Here is a 13,712-nt window from a genome sequence, read left to right as displayed (position 1 = left end):
CACAGCTGTAGCTGGATCAGTCCCCATGTGGGGGAGGTATTGATTCTGTACCCTCAGTCTGAAAGATTTCAGTCTCATGGCTCCTACTTTCTAGGAGAGCATGATAGCCATGAGGCTATGGATGCTAGGGGATGAAATCGTCAGTTCAATATGTTGAAGCATGAAGAATAGGCTTAGGGGCACAAGATTCAGGAGACGGAAAAGTTAGGGAATGAGACAGAATCATAATTCTTTATCCTAGTGGCCAGTCACTGAGTGGCATGATCACTTCAATCGTATCTCCAAGAACCTCCTATATGGTTTATCAAATAAAAGCTTCCATGTAAAATTTGGCAAGGCTCAGATCTTCCTCCTCCCTGATGAGTGTCATGTGTGAAACTGCTTATGAATTCCTTTCTGTAGGGCAATAAATCTTCAGCAAGCGAGGCAAGGCCCATTCCATACCAGCCAGTAGCCTGGAAGTTAGAATACTATCCCCTGGAAGTTTGAAATTTGGATTTGAATCCTGTTAAACTAAGGTCCTAGAGTTATGCACCACTACTCCGGTAGGAGCTGTAGATACAAAAATATTATAGAAAGAGGAGGAAAAGAGCAGTTCTTTCTGCTCTAGCGATATTTTTTTTTTTTTTTGAAAGAATGGGTGTCAAATTAATGTACTGTGATCAAGTTTGCTGGTTAGGGTGTCTCAAGTGAAGAGTGCTATTTAAGAGCTCTTGAGCGGTCTTTGGTGAGAAAGGTGCTGCATGGTTCAGCTCTGCTGAGACAGGAACAGAGCTAGTCATATGCACAAGCAAGACTTCTGCTGGCTGGAAACTTTACTAGCAGCAACCTGTGATGGCTAAAGACTTTGCACCTATGGAGTTAGATGTGCATGCTGTGCTGAAGATGGTCTTCCTGGTCTCAGGTACCTGATTTGTGGGTCTCAACTTATAGGTCTAAATTTTTTACCTGTGAAGGGAGCACAGGGTTGTTCTAAGGCTAAATGTTTTAAGATCATGAAATATTCAAATTCAGTGGTGTTATATAGACCACACAGAAATTCCTGAAAGCCTTCATCTCGCTGAAAAGAATAACTTTCAGTGCAGGATTAAGAGTTTAAATGGAAAGTCGGTGCATGTCCATATCTTCCTTTAAATAGAACTGACTGAAGAAGGACAATCTTACCTGAAATATGATTACAATTGAAAAAAAAAGAAATTAAATTAAAAACTAGGGGAAAACAAAGAAATTTGTGTGCAAGTTAAAGCTGATCAAGAGAGCTTTTTGTGCCAAAATGCTTTGCATTAATGTGTATTCTGGTCACTACCATGGTAACTGCATGGTGTGCAACTTAAGTTACCTCAGGAACTGAATTTTATGTGAAATACAGAAGTTCTACTTATAGTGAAAATAGTTTTAAGTGAACACTTGAGTATTTAATTTGTATCTATTTATTGGCCTCTTAAGCTTTGCAGAGGCACAAATCCACTAACAAGATATACACAGATAAATATGTACCCTAGACCTTTAGTGCATGAACCTAAGGTTTACGTTTGCTAACACAGTTAAGTGAGAGTTTACTAAAGAAAACTATGTTTGTCCTGTTCCCCTTTCTGTTGAGCCTTGACTTCCCCTTCTATGTCATGTGCTGGTATCTCATATATTTCTAGTGTAGGGCTCAGATGTCTTCCTAGCTTAGGAGAGCTAGAAAGAGGTGGTCCCACCGAAGGGGACGAAAGAACATGCAGCCACAGCCCCTAAGTGCAACAGTGAGGAAAATGCATCTCCATGGCATGACTGATGTCGGTGTGGAAATATGGGGAAGGAAGAGGCAGAAAGCAAAGCCTATTGCTTTGAAACACTGAATTTTCAAGATGAGGTGTGACAAGCATTTCTTTACTAATTATTACTAGTGGATGAATAAAAGCAAAAACTCTAGTCCAGAAAGCGTATTTTGTAATGGGAAGTGAGAAACAAAATCATCACCACACAGAGAAAGGGTACCCTTTCCTTTGGAATTTAGTGTAACAGCTCTGCACACCCTTCCAAATTCCACATTTTTGTTGTGTCATATATGTTTTATCTCCAGATTGTCACCATTGTCCTTCAAATCTGTCAGTCATGAGGAGGTCCTGTATCATCAGGATACATCCTCTTTTCCTTTAAGCAAAAAATGCAAATGGATTTTTTTTTTTTTAGAGAAAGAGGCATATTATTAAAGAGTTAGTACAGATGATAGCATTTCTTTCTCTTGTTCATGTTTGTTCAATTTGTCCATGTATCGGAAGGAACTAAGTTGCTGAAATATGAGCACACTGTGAAGAAAAGCAATGTGACTAAGGTGTGACATAGCAATGATGTGTTCAGTTCAGTTGCCTCCTTGAAAGTTCAATAAAATTGTTATACTGTACTACTTTTGGGAATCTCATTCATTTAAGTGGCTGATCATTTCTGTATACATGGCCATATATGTTGTCAAAATATCACATGTATGTGTCTTGTCACATGGAATTCATCCCTACTGTTCATAATCTTATGGACTCTTTGGCATAATTGTGTAGAATAATTACAGAATATATAGTAGCAGTGGTATGCTGAAATGACAAAGAATGAAAAGAACCAAATCTCTAGAATTTTTCCAGTTCTTCCTTATGGTTCCCGCCTCCTTTTTCTCCCCCTTTCTCCTCCCCCTCTTCTCCCTCCTGCCTTACTCCTTCACTCCCCCTGCAGCTCATAGTCATATTCACTGCGTCCCTACAGAAATGCTGCAAGCTGCATATGAACTAAGTCCAGGCAGCACTAGCCACTGAACTGGCAATGTCTGCCAGCTAATGGTACAAAGTTGTCTCATTCTCTTGTTTCTGCTTCTTTCACCTCAAGCGACAATGGCTATGAAGGCTTTATACTCCCTCGTCTAATGTGTCAGACAAGTCCCGGAGAAAATTACAAAGGTTTTTCTGTTGATATTTGGTGCTATCTCCACGTTTTGTGCTGTATTACTAAATATAAACAAAATTCATGAATTTTTTTTTCTTTACCCATCAATTATTTTATTTTAAGTTGAGCAGAAATAAACACTGGTTCAAATAAATCATTATAATAGATTTGTGTTAGCTTTATTCAGCAATTCTCTGTATTCCTTAAACATTTATGTGCTTTCCAATTATAGCAATATTTTACTTGTCACTGCAAAATGTCAGGTTATTGCTTCACAGGTAACCTCATTTTGTATAATCAGATGGAGACATAGGTGATGTAATAAAGCATTGAAGATTGGATAAAATTCCAAGTACTGTTTCCATAGTAATTAATAACAATTACTAACATAACAAAGATGTTAGTATTTTAGAGGTGTTTGTACTTTATTTTACTTTCAGTGACAAACACACCAGTTTCTTGGAGACAAAATGATACTACTACTATTGAGAGTTTGTATTTCCTTTTAAGGGAGGATGCCAAGATCTGTCATTTAATTTTTAGAATTGTATGGCCAAGTTTATGAGTTCCTTAAAATATGTCTGAAAATAATGTGGTTTCAGACAAATAGCACTGATCCCATTACAAGAAGTCAACCTTGGCTATATGCAGCTGAGAGGGACCTACAGCAGGATATTCCTGAAAAATGAAAGGAAATAGTAGCATAAGGGGTCTGGAGCACAAGTCTTATGAGGAGCGGCTGAGGGAGCTGGGGTTGTTCAGTCTGGAGAAGAGGAGGCTGAGGGGAGACCTTATCGCTCTCTACAATTACCTGAAAGGAGGTTGTAGCGAGGTGGGTGTTGGTCTCTTCTCCCAAGTGACTAGTGACAGGACAAGAGGAAATGGCCTCAAGTTGCACCAGGGGAGGTTCAGGCTGGATATTAGGAAAAAGTTCTTTACTGAGAGAGTAGTGAAACATTGGAACAGGCTCCCCAGGGAGGCGGTAGAGTCACCCTCCCTGGAGGTATTCAAGGAGCGTGTGGATGTGGCATTGTGGGATGTGGCTTGATGGGCATGGTGCTGTGTGGTGTGGGTGGGTTGTTTTGGTGTGGGTGGTGGTGTGGTTTGTGGTTTGTGGGTGGTTTTGGTGTCTTTTTTTTTTTTTTATGGTTGGACTTGATGATCTTACAGGTCTTTTCCAACCTTAGTGATTCTGTGATAATAGCAAGCAAAAATGCTGACCTCGCATTAATTTTTAAACTGCATTGTCATGATAAGCTAACAAAGCTTGCAGCACACACTAAGCTTTACATCACTTTAAATCCAGGTGTAAAAAGTTTTCATTAATCAGGTTCTTAGAAAACAAATGTCTTTACAGGCTTGGTTTCATAACATACCATTTGGTATCACAGATCTTATCTATGATAGATTAAATAAGATTCCATCTGCTTTTTAAAAGTGTTTTCCCTGGTTAGAAATAACCAGCGAGAAATAAAAAATTGATGCACTTACAAATTCAGTTAAAAAAAATGTTTCCTTGTACACTTATGCAGTAAGATTTTTCTAAAACTCTTGTTTTAATGATCCATTTACTGACTTGTTTAACTGTCCACTCTTTATTTAGGTTGGCATAGTGCTACATTATTCTACGCTCTCTACTATGCTATGGATTGGAGTAACTGCCAGGAATATTTATAAGCAAGTCACAAAAAAACCTCAGCCATGCCAAAACAGTGACCAACCTTCTTATCCAAAGCAACCACTACTCAGGTATGGAATAGTAGCTATACTTTTTTTTTTAATGTATTCCTAAAACATATAAATTTTAAACAAACTCCAGTTTTTTTTCTGTATTCTTTACTTTTTACAGAATATAAATAGGATCCATAAAGAACTGAGTCACTTAGGTGTATATAAAAATCGGAATATTTATTGCATGCTAATAGTTAACTCTACTCAGGAGATGGAAATATGTAGAAATGGTATTGGCTATGTTCAGATACCTTAAGAGGAACAATTCAAATGTTCATGTTGGTTTCTTATGGAGGAAAAAAACCTCTGGGTTAAGGCATTATTTAATCATCAGAAACGAGGCTGTAATGACTCTCCCTTTACCTTATCTATTCTGCTGTAAATCTTGCCCATACTTGTATTGATTGCCTAGTAACCTGATAGCAACCTTCCTCATTCCACATCAGAGATCTAATGCTATTACAGGAACGACTGAAAGTCTGGACTCTCTATCAGCTTTCTAGATGGAGCAGAGTAACTAATGTGTCTCTGACAGCATGGCAGGTGCAATGCAGTAAGAATTTTAGCAGATGCCTATGAGATGCTGAAACTTCAAGACTAAATAGTCAGTCTGCATAGGAAAAAAACCAAAACAAACCTTACCACTAACTTACCAACCAAAGGCATGATAAAGTGGATTTGTCGTTTTTGACCTTAGCTATCAAAAAGTTAGGTATTAGACAAAGTTATCTAGTGTCCCTGTATAGGTTTTGGAGGGAGACTGAGACAGAGAGGAATTTTCAGAGAACAATTCCTCCCATCTGTCTTGGATGTTTGTGTGAGGGTGGGATGAATTGTCTTATGGAGGTGCCTCTCTTCCCCCACAGATCATGGAAAAACCTGAATGGTCAACTTAGACTAAAGACCTCAGTTTTATAGTGAAGGACAGGAAATACGAACTCTACTTTTTAGGGCTTTGCTGTGAAAAATCCAGATTAGTGTATTCTTTTAAACAGACTTAGCTTATTTTATTTTGAGCACAAAATGTTTATTAAGTAGCATTTATAGATGGCTATGTGAAGCTGTCATAACTTGTTAGAAGTCTATAGGAAAATGAATTGTGTTTTGCTGTCTGACTCTGCTGAGTGGAATCTTTATTAACAGAATTAGTTTCTGCTTTTTAAAACATTTTCTTTCTAGAGATGAAGTTGATTAAAGTTCACATAAAATTTGTAGAGTGAAGAGAAGAGGAGCCATATTGAGCATTAGCCTTGTTAGGTGTAAGCAACAGGACATTCACTGAGAGTGCCTGACTTTGCTAATCCATGATTTACTACACCATTCTTCACAGATGAGAATTTCACTCTTTCAGTTACTAGCTCATGGCAAAATGAATAATTGCCAATTTTCAAAGGCTGCAGTGTGGCTAGTAAGGTAGAAAATTGTTACAGGTTACACAGACCCAGCATAGTGTATGTTCTTCAAATTCAAATCTTGTTTGAGTTGGAAAACAATGGACAATCAGGTTACACAAAAGATTATACTAATTAGAATCTTTGTTGTACCAGTCATGTTGAGGTTCTCACACAGTGAAAATAAATAGTAGATATTTTAGGTTTAGTAATAGAAATTATAAACCTCCTTTTAGCTGTAAGAAAACATGAGTGTAATTGTTTAATAGCTAAATAAAATTATTCTAAGTTATTTTTCTCATTCAGGCGCCACATGTCCTAGAGACACAGGCACTGAAATGCCTAATATGATTTCATAATGGTTAGTACTATATTCAAAGTAGTAAGGATCAATTTCATTTCATGTAGAAAATGGGCATAGTATATGGAAAATTAAAAATCGCTTTAAGCAAGAAAATGCCAAACTCATAATCAGCAATTGTTGTTCTTTTAGAAGGATAATGATCATTTTTGTGGGCATCTTAACTTTCCTAGTTTTAATGACATTAATGTCAGAATTATTCTGTATCACAATATTTCCATAAAATCCATTTAAGATGCTTGTATTTCAGTGTAGTCATTTATAAGAAAGGTTTTAACTAGACGGTGTTCTTGTATCTATAAGTTGATGCCATCCTTTATACATATTATCCCTCAGGTACATAAGAAATAACATCGCAGTTTGTCCAGTCTGGGTTTGGGTGAGGGAGTGTTAATTTTTGTCTTCATTTGACACCAGTAGACAGCTAAATGATATAAAGTTTGTTCAAATGGAGATTGAGTTAAGCTTTTTTATATGTCACGACCATCAGTGCTGGGAAGCATATAATATGGTCTGCAAGACACTTTTAAACAAAAGGTAGTTTGTCAGTAATCCCTGTCTATAGACCTAGTTTGACTTGTGTTCAGGGTTTGTTGAATGCAAATATATGAATGTGTATGGCAAGAATTGTACATTTTGCTGTTCTCCTTCGGTCTTTTCTGGTAACGTATGTATATGATAGACTGGATTTCCAGTTCACATATGAATATATTCCTTGTATATGCACTTGCTATATGAGACATAAGGCTATCTTTTGTGAGTCAGCAAGTACGGACTACTGCCAAAAATCAATACATAAATCTATGTCACAGAATTTACCAAGAAATGATAAAAAATCTCTCACCGTATTCTTTTCAAGGAGCTTGATCCACTATAAATACTAGCTGAAATAGTGAAAGTAAATACCAAAATATCTAAAAGGAGACCTAACCTGTTAGTAGAAAAAGGTGTTTGCTTGTAACTGTTGCTTCAGTTTCTCTGCCTGCTATTTCATATTCATTTGCAGAAGTAAGACAAATGAGGTACACTTGATCCTAGTTTTCTCCTAGCTTTCCTTGAGCTGTGGCAAGATGTATCCTATTACGTAAAATGTGGTTCTCTATTAGTTTTCTCTGTTTCTAGGTACAGTGATCAAACCTGAAATCTTTTTGCAGTGTAATTTTACTGAAACTTGTTCTTCATAGCAATATGATTTTGAATATTGCCTCTTTTTATACATTAATCATATATGATGTTATATATGTTATACATGATATATTTTATTAAGTATATTATACATTTTATATATATTATCTGTTAATTATGGAGTTAAAGCTCTCGGGGCCTATCACTTTGACTGGAACCAATTCTGGTATTTTTCACTAAATTTGCCAGGATGGTAATGAGGTGGATCAAATTAATGCATCATTGAATTTTGTGTATTGAAATGCTGAACCTTAGCACTTCAACTGATAATGAAATTACTTCCTGTAAAATATACTCTCTGGTATTCTTAATAGAAATAAATAATTCTATCTGTTCATCCTCTGTGGACATTTGTTAAACCTGGCAGAGTTTTGGCTTCTGACTCATCTGAAGTCAGCAAAGACGAAGGGGCATACAAGATTCAGCTGTTACTTGCAATGTACAAAACTTCTCATCAGTCCAAGCTGAGGCACAGGTAGTATTAGTTTTTATACCTGATACGTGCATGCATTTTTCATGTGATACTGTGTGCACATACAGATGAGACAGGACTACAGACCTAGCAGAAAGTATTTCTGAAAGGTATTCTGTTCAAATCGTTCCTTTCCAAAAAGAGAGGAAAAAAAGTCAACTACTGTAATTGTTAGTAAGATAACTACTGAGCACAATTGCACTATAAACATTTAAAATAAAAATAAATAAGCTGCCAGCTGGGCCAGGGATTGGTGTTAAAGAGACAGATAATTAAATTACCTTTTATCTCAGGGTTAGGTACAAATATGTGTCCTAATTTCCTCCACCCTCTTTTAATCAATGAGCATCTTGCAAGGTAACTAATATGGCAAACTTCAGATTACAGAGAGTCCAATATCCTATACCTGTCATAAAAAAACATCCAGTGTGCATAAATAAGGTTGCTGAATCAACGGCAAAATGGATAACAGGTGATGTTACTGACTCTGCTGAACTTCAACTTGTTTATTATGTAATGTATCTTGATAAGCTTTTTAAAAGGTTCTTACTAAAGTTGTGGGCCTTCTAGGAAAAGTACCTCATGCAGTGCCTTAGAAAAATTGTGTATCTCGCTGAGGTAGTAATTTAGGAATGGATTGTGTGTCCTTCCCTTTGTATTCAAAGTACTAGGCTTAGTACTATGGCTATTAAAAATGAACATAGATAATTTCGGGAAGACCATAACTCAGGCAAATTAAATCAGTTTTCAGCAGCACACTCAGAGCACCTACATTCAATACACTGGCTTCAATTCCATTCTCTTATTGTTTTTAACTTTAAATAATTTTAAAAGTTAAGAATCATTTTTAGAATGAGAAAGCTGTTTGCGTATTTCATATATTTTGAAACGTCTTAACTGTTTTTCAGAAACTGTCCTTTAACTTGCACACAGAGCACACCTAGAAATACTAGGTTAGAACTGAAGTTGTTCAGTTGAACTGTAATGTCTGCTAATGAATGTGTACGGGCATATATGTGTGTGTGTCTGCTATTCTGTATGAGTTTGTATATCGGCAAGTATCTGTACATCATCCTTACACTTACAGAGTACCGAGTGATGTCTTGGGAGTAGCAACAACAGGGGTCTTCCTTGTGGGCCATGTTTACGGCGTAGCAATGACTGACAGCCTACCTCCTGATCACACGCATGTGCAAGATGCAATAGTGTTCCACTTGCATCCTCCCCCTCTCTTGTGAATGTGGCAGCAGCTCTTCACAGTCATTCCCTAGCTCATTATTTCTCTCAGCTACCCAAACATTAATCATAGTATCCAGCTAAACAATAGTGAAGTATCTTTGTGACATCGAATCATGTTAAAGACTTTCACTGCAAAAGGGGAGAAACCATGTCAAACTTTCACATCTGGGAAAACCCTCTCCTTTGGTTTGTGTAGACAAATCCTGTGATGAGCCTCTTGCCTTGAAGTGAGAAGATTTTACAGACTTGCATGATACCACAGGGGTCACGACATCTGCTTAGTGCTTTGCTCACAGTGTTAACCCTGCTTGTCTCAGGATAAACATTTAGATGCTTGATCTGAATTCTGATCAGCTGGAAACCAACTCATGGGCACAAATGCATCTACTGCTATGTACTGCCGCATTTGCCTAACTGCAGGTCCCAAGAAAGCCTGACTGGAAGTGTGACTTCCATCGCAAATTGATGATGTGGCAATTTTTACTGAATAAGTTAGCAGTAAAGCAGGCTATTCCCTGAATTTGAGTTCAACACAACAATATTCATGATATCAATGAAAATTGGCATATGATGTTTTTGCACCATAATGGCGGTACTAAAAACACTCCAGTAATAAGGACTAAAGACTTCTTACATTTAGTTTTTTAAAGAATGATTACGTCCTTTACCAGATAAAAGCCCTAGTATAAAAGGAACTAATGGTTTCTAATATTCCTGAGGTTGGCCTTCAGAAAATGAACTTGTTACTCTCAGGGTATAAAAATTTCCCCTATCAGTTGTAACAAGTTGCCTATAATTTCTTGCAGTATAATAGCAGTGTAATGGGGGATCAAAATTTGACCAAGATAACAAATTCTCTATTAAACGTCAAGTTTGCCAAATATGTCATGTCATTTTCTTGGCCATGTACATTTCTGGATCTTGAGTGTGAATCATATGAAGTGACTTAATTTACATTCTGACAGACACAGACATTACTTGTCCCCTTGACACCAGCAGCTCTGAAATGCAGTTAAGTTCTAGTGCATTTTTCATTAGCACTGGCTCTTATGAATTCATGTCGTCTTGTATCAAATAATGATTGAGAGAGAGGGAGAGAGAAAGAGGTCAGATGAAAAGCATCAATTACAGTCCATTGTTTTCTTCTTTATGGTATGCTCTTAAATATTAATTTCTCTAATCTTCATCCATGGAAGCCCATTTTTCCTTCCTGCAGTGAACATACTAAACCTCCTCTATAAAGTTTAAATTTAGGCCTGATTATCCCAAGGGATTATCTGCCTCTTCCTTAACAACCTTCTGGAGTTTGTATATGTTGAAATAAATGGGAAATGCCACAGGGCAGAACTTCTTGGAAGCCCTCAGGAGATCTGTGGAGTTCACTCTTTACTATTAGAATAGACACAGTTCTGTCTTTGGAGAGTAAATGAAAGTGATGTCTCCCTGCAAGTAAGGTTTTCACCATTTGGATGAACCATGGTACAGTAAGCTAACAGTCTCACTGAAAATCTGCTATACCATGCTCAAGGAAGTTGGCTATAATTTAAATACTCGATTGCAACCTTTGCTTAGAGGATGGAATATTTTGATGTAAGCAGAGTCAGTCATCAGGACATGTAACTAATGTCTCTGACATTACCATCAACACTTCTTATTTTAGTTATTGGAATTTAAGACAAGAAAATTGTCTTTTTCAATGTATATTTTTGGATCATTTTAAAATTGTGCTATAATTAGTTTGATTCATTATTGAACAATGGAAGTTTTTGCAATCCTCATGTATTTGCAAGGCCACTTATAGCTTCAATACACATAGTGTCTAACAGCTGCTTTCATACATATTATCTGCAAATCACTATTCCCATGTTTCTTCTTCCAATATTTACCATATTTCCCAGGAAGGAGAAAGGCCATATTGCTGAAATACCATTTTTAATATTTTTGCATTTGATAAAAATTGAACATAGGAGAAGCCATGTCTTCCTTCCAGCTATTGTTTTAATTTTATTCACCAAAATAAGGCTCATACTCAACATCAAAATAAGCTAGTGTATTATTATATTGGATATTAAAATAATCCAAGAATAAGAGCCATTTCAAAATTTTAGTATGGCTTAATTATACAGCTAATCTTTTGAACTATGCTGTATTCTGAAGACAATTTTAATAACTCTGACATTCAAACATGACACAACTAATGATACAACTGTACCACCAGAAATGCTGATCTTATCAGTCAGACTGTACTGTGTCTTATCAGCCCACCAATTTAGGCAAGTTCTCAAAAAAACAACAACAACAAAAAAAAAAACAGACAAAAAGAATTGTAATGCTGAGATCTTAGCCAGAATGACCAGAAAGATTCTGCCACCTGAGGTAGAAAAGCTGTTGGTATTACAAGCTATTTAATATGATCATTCTAAAAAGGCTGATATATGGTCAGATGGAGTCATGGATTATAGCCAGCGGCATTTTGTTGCTAGCTAGCAATGTAACTGAAAGATTTGCAGTGGAAAAGGGTATAAAATGGTGACAAGGGAAACATTTTCATTAATTCTTTTTATTCAATTTCAGCCTGAAGCTAAATGCATTTCCATCATATGGGAAAAAATTATCTTAGGTCAAAGAAAATGTTTAATCCAGCTTTGAATTAATTGTTGCACACAAGAACATTTTCAGTAAAACCAAAATATTAAAATATGGAGGAGATTCACAGTAGCAATATATTGTCAGTAGTAGCCTGAGAAAGCTGTTGCACTTTGCACAGGCCATGTAAATATTCATTGCAGACAGCATTGGATTGACACTGTATGGTGTCATAGTTTGGAGGTATTTTCCTGCCTACTTTGAATCAAACAAGAGAAGCAGTTAGAACTTTGCTTCGCCACCTTCAAGGTGAGTGACTGAATTATCATGTTATTAAGACCAAAATGGCAACAGAGCCACCTGCTTTACTTTTGGTTTCTAGTTTCACTTCATCTGCCTTGTGAATCAAGCCTCAAACTGGAAGTATTTCAAAAGTTTGTTCTCATTTTCTAGTAGGCAAAATTATTCTTCAAATCTGACCTGAATGCACTATCAAATGCTTTAAGTGAATGATGACTGGAACAGAGGTTCCTCTCTGATTTGATCTTATTTCAAGAGTATGTTACGATCAAAGTGGAAAAAGGATTTTCTTACTGCCATAGCTTCATTAGCTAAGGTACAGGCGAGATACATGCAATGTTGACACTTTTCAGAGTAGAAATCCAGTAATACCAAATCTTTAAGAGATGTTGAGGCAGTAGGTGAAGTTTTATCTTCTTTGTTTAAAGAACAGTGTCTGAGCTACTTAGTATTAATTAAAAGAAATGGTTTACAGTTATTACAAAAGAAAAGTATTTACTTGTTACTTGTAAACAAGCTGTTAAACAGCATAGCAAGTCACGTATCAAGACTTTCAGCTGAAACTATCCCCAGTTATAAACTATTGACAAATGTAACCGAGAAAGAAAATGACAACGTCTGAGTGATACCTGTTATTTAATGAGGGAATTATGGTCTTGGACTTAGAAATTGTTAATAACATGAGTTATGGCATTTGCAAGCTTGCAAAGTTGTGAGCTTCAGGGAGACTTATAATGATTCCTATGATATTTCCAGATTTGAAAGGTTGTAACTTCAAGATGCCGATCTGCAGAACTGTATTAGGTTGAATTATCAGCTGCTTTTATCATGAGTTCACATCCAGGTATTTCCTGGAAATTCAGAATTCTTGTCACACTATTCCTTGCCTCAACACTTTCTAGAATTCGAGCTAGTCATATACGTAATTGCAGAGGAGAAGTTAGAGGGTAGGGTAAGCTTGATAAAATGCTCCATACTTTGATATGCTGCTCCAGGCAAAATGTAAAACGCTGATTGGAAATTTTGCAAGTTCTAAAAATCATTGAAGATAATATATTCAAACTCCAATGGGGGCTTTGTAGAAAACTTTATCAGATTTGAAAGAGCTAAATATTTTCTCAGATGATTCTCTGGTGTCATATAGATTAAACTTGATTATGCAAAAAGCTGTAAAGAGAAATGCGTAAGATAATAATGTGTCTATTGCCATAGTATGGACAAAGAACTAAGCATTCTCATCTGCATGAAATAATACTTACCACAGTTACAGAAAAGACTATCTGACTTTTAATTGTGGATGATTGTACTCATTTATTATTAAGAAAAATTAAAAATTAATCATTTGTTTTATTTAAATAAAGCCAGAGTCACATTAGATACAAATTCTTTCTTATGAAAATTGTTTAAAGATTGTTATAGGACACATCTCTCTTAAGAGGGTGTCTGTATACATCCAGCTTAACTGTAATGAAAGCAGTGATGTTGCAAGAAAACATGAGACATGAAGAACAGTGAAGCATGTTGTGCAGAC

At 36.3% G+C, this 13,712-nt stretch overlaps 1 protein-coding gene across 2 annotated transcripts in view; it reads left to right on the top strand.

Annotated features, from left to right (window-relative positions):
- LOC104264621 (adhesion G protein-coupled receptor A3-like) overlaps positions 1 to 13,712 on the top strand; it is a 285,940-nt gene that overhangs the window by 248,802 nt on the left and 23,426 nt on the right. For both annotated transcript variants that reach the window (XM_059821160.1, XM_059821161.1), the window contains one exon: positions 4,520 to 4,665. In XM_059821160.1, the coding sequence (XP_059677143.1) occupies positions 4,520 to 4,665 (146 nt within the window). The remainder of the gene's footprint in view (positions 1 to 4,519; positions 4,666 to 13,712) is intronic.

The sequence above is a fragment of the Gavia stellata genome, chromosome 9 (genome assembly GCF_030936135.1).
Source record: "Gavia stellata isolate bGavSte3 chromosome 9, bGavSte3.hap2, whole genome shotgun sequence".
Classification (NCBI taxonomy): Eukaryota; Metazoa; Chordata; class Aves; order Gaviiformes; family Gaviidae; genus Gavia; species Gavia stellata.
The sequence above is the reverse complement of the archived record's forward strand: the minus strand, read 5'-3'. Positions and strand labels throughout refer to the sequence as shown.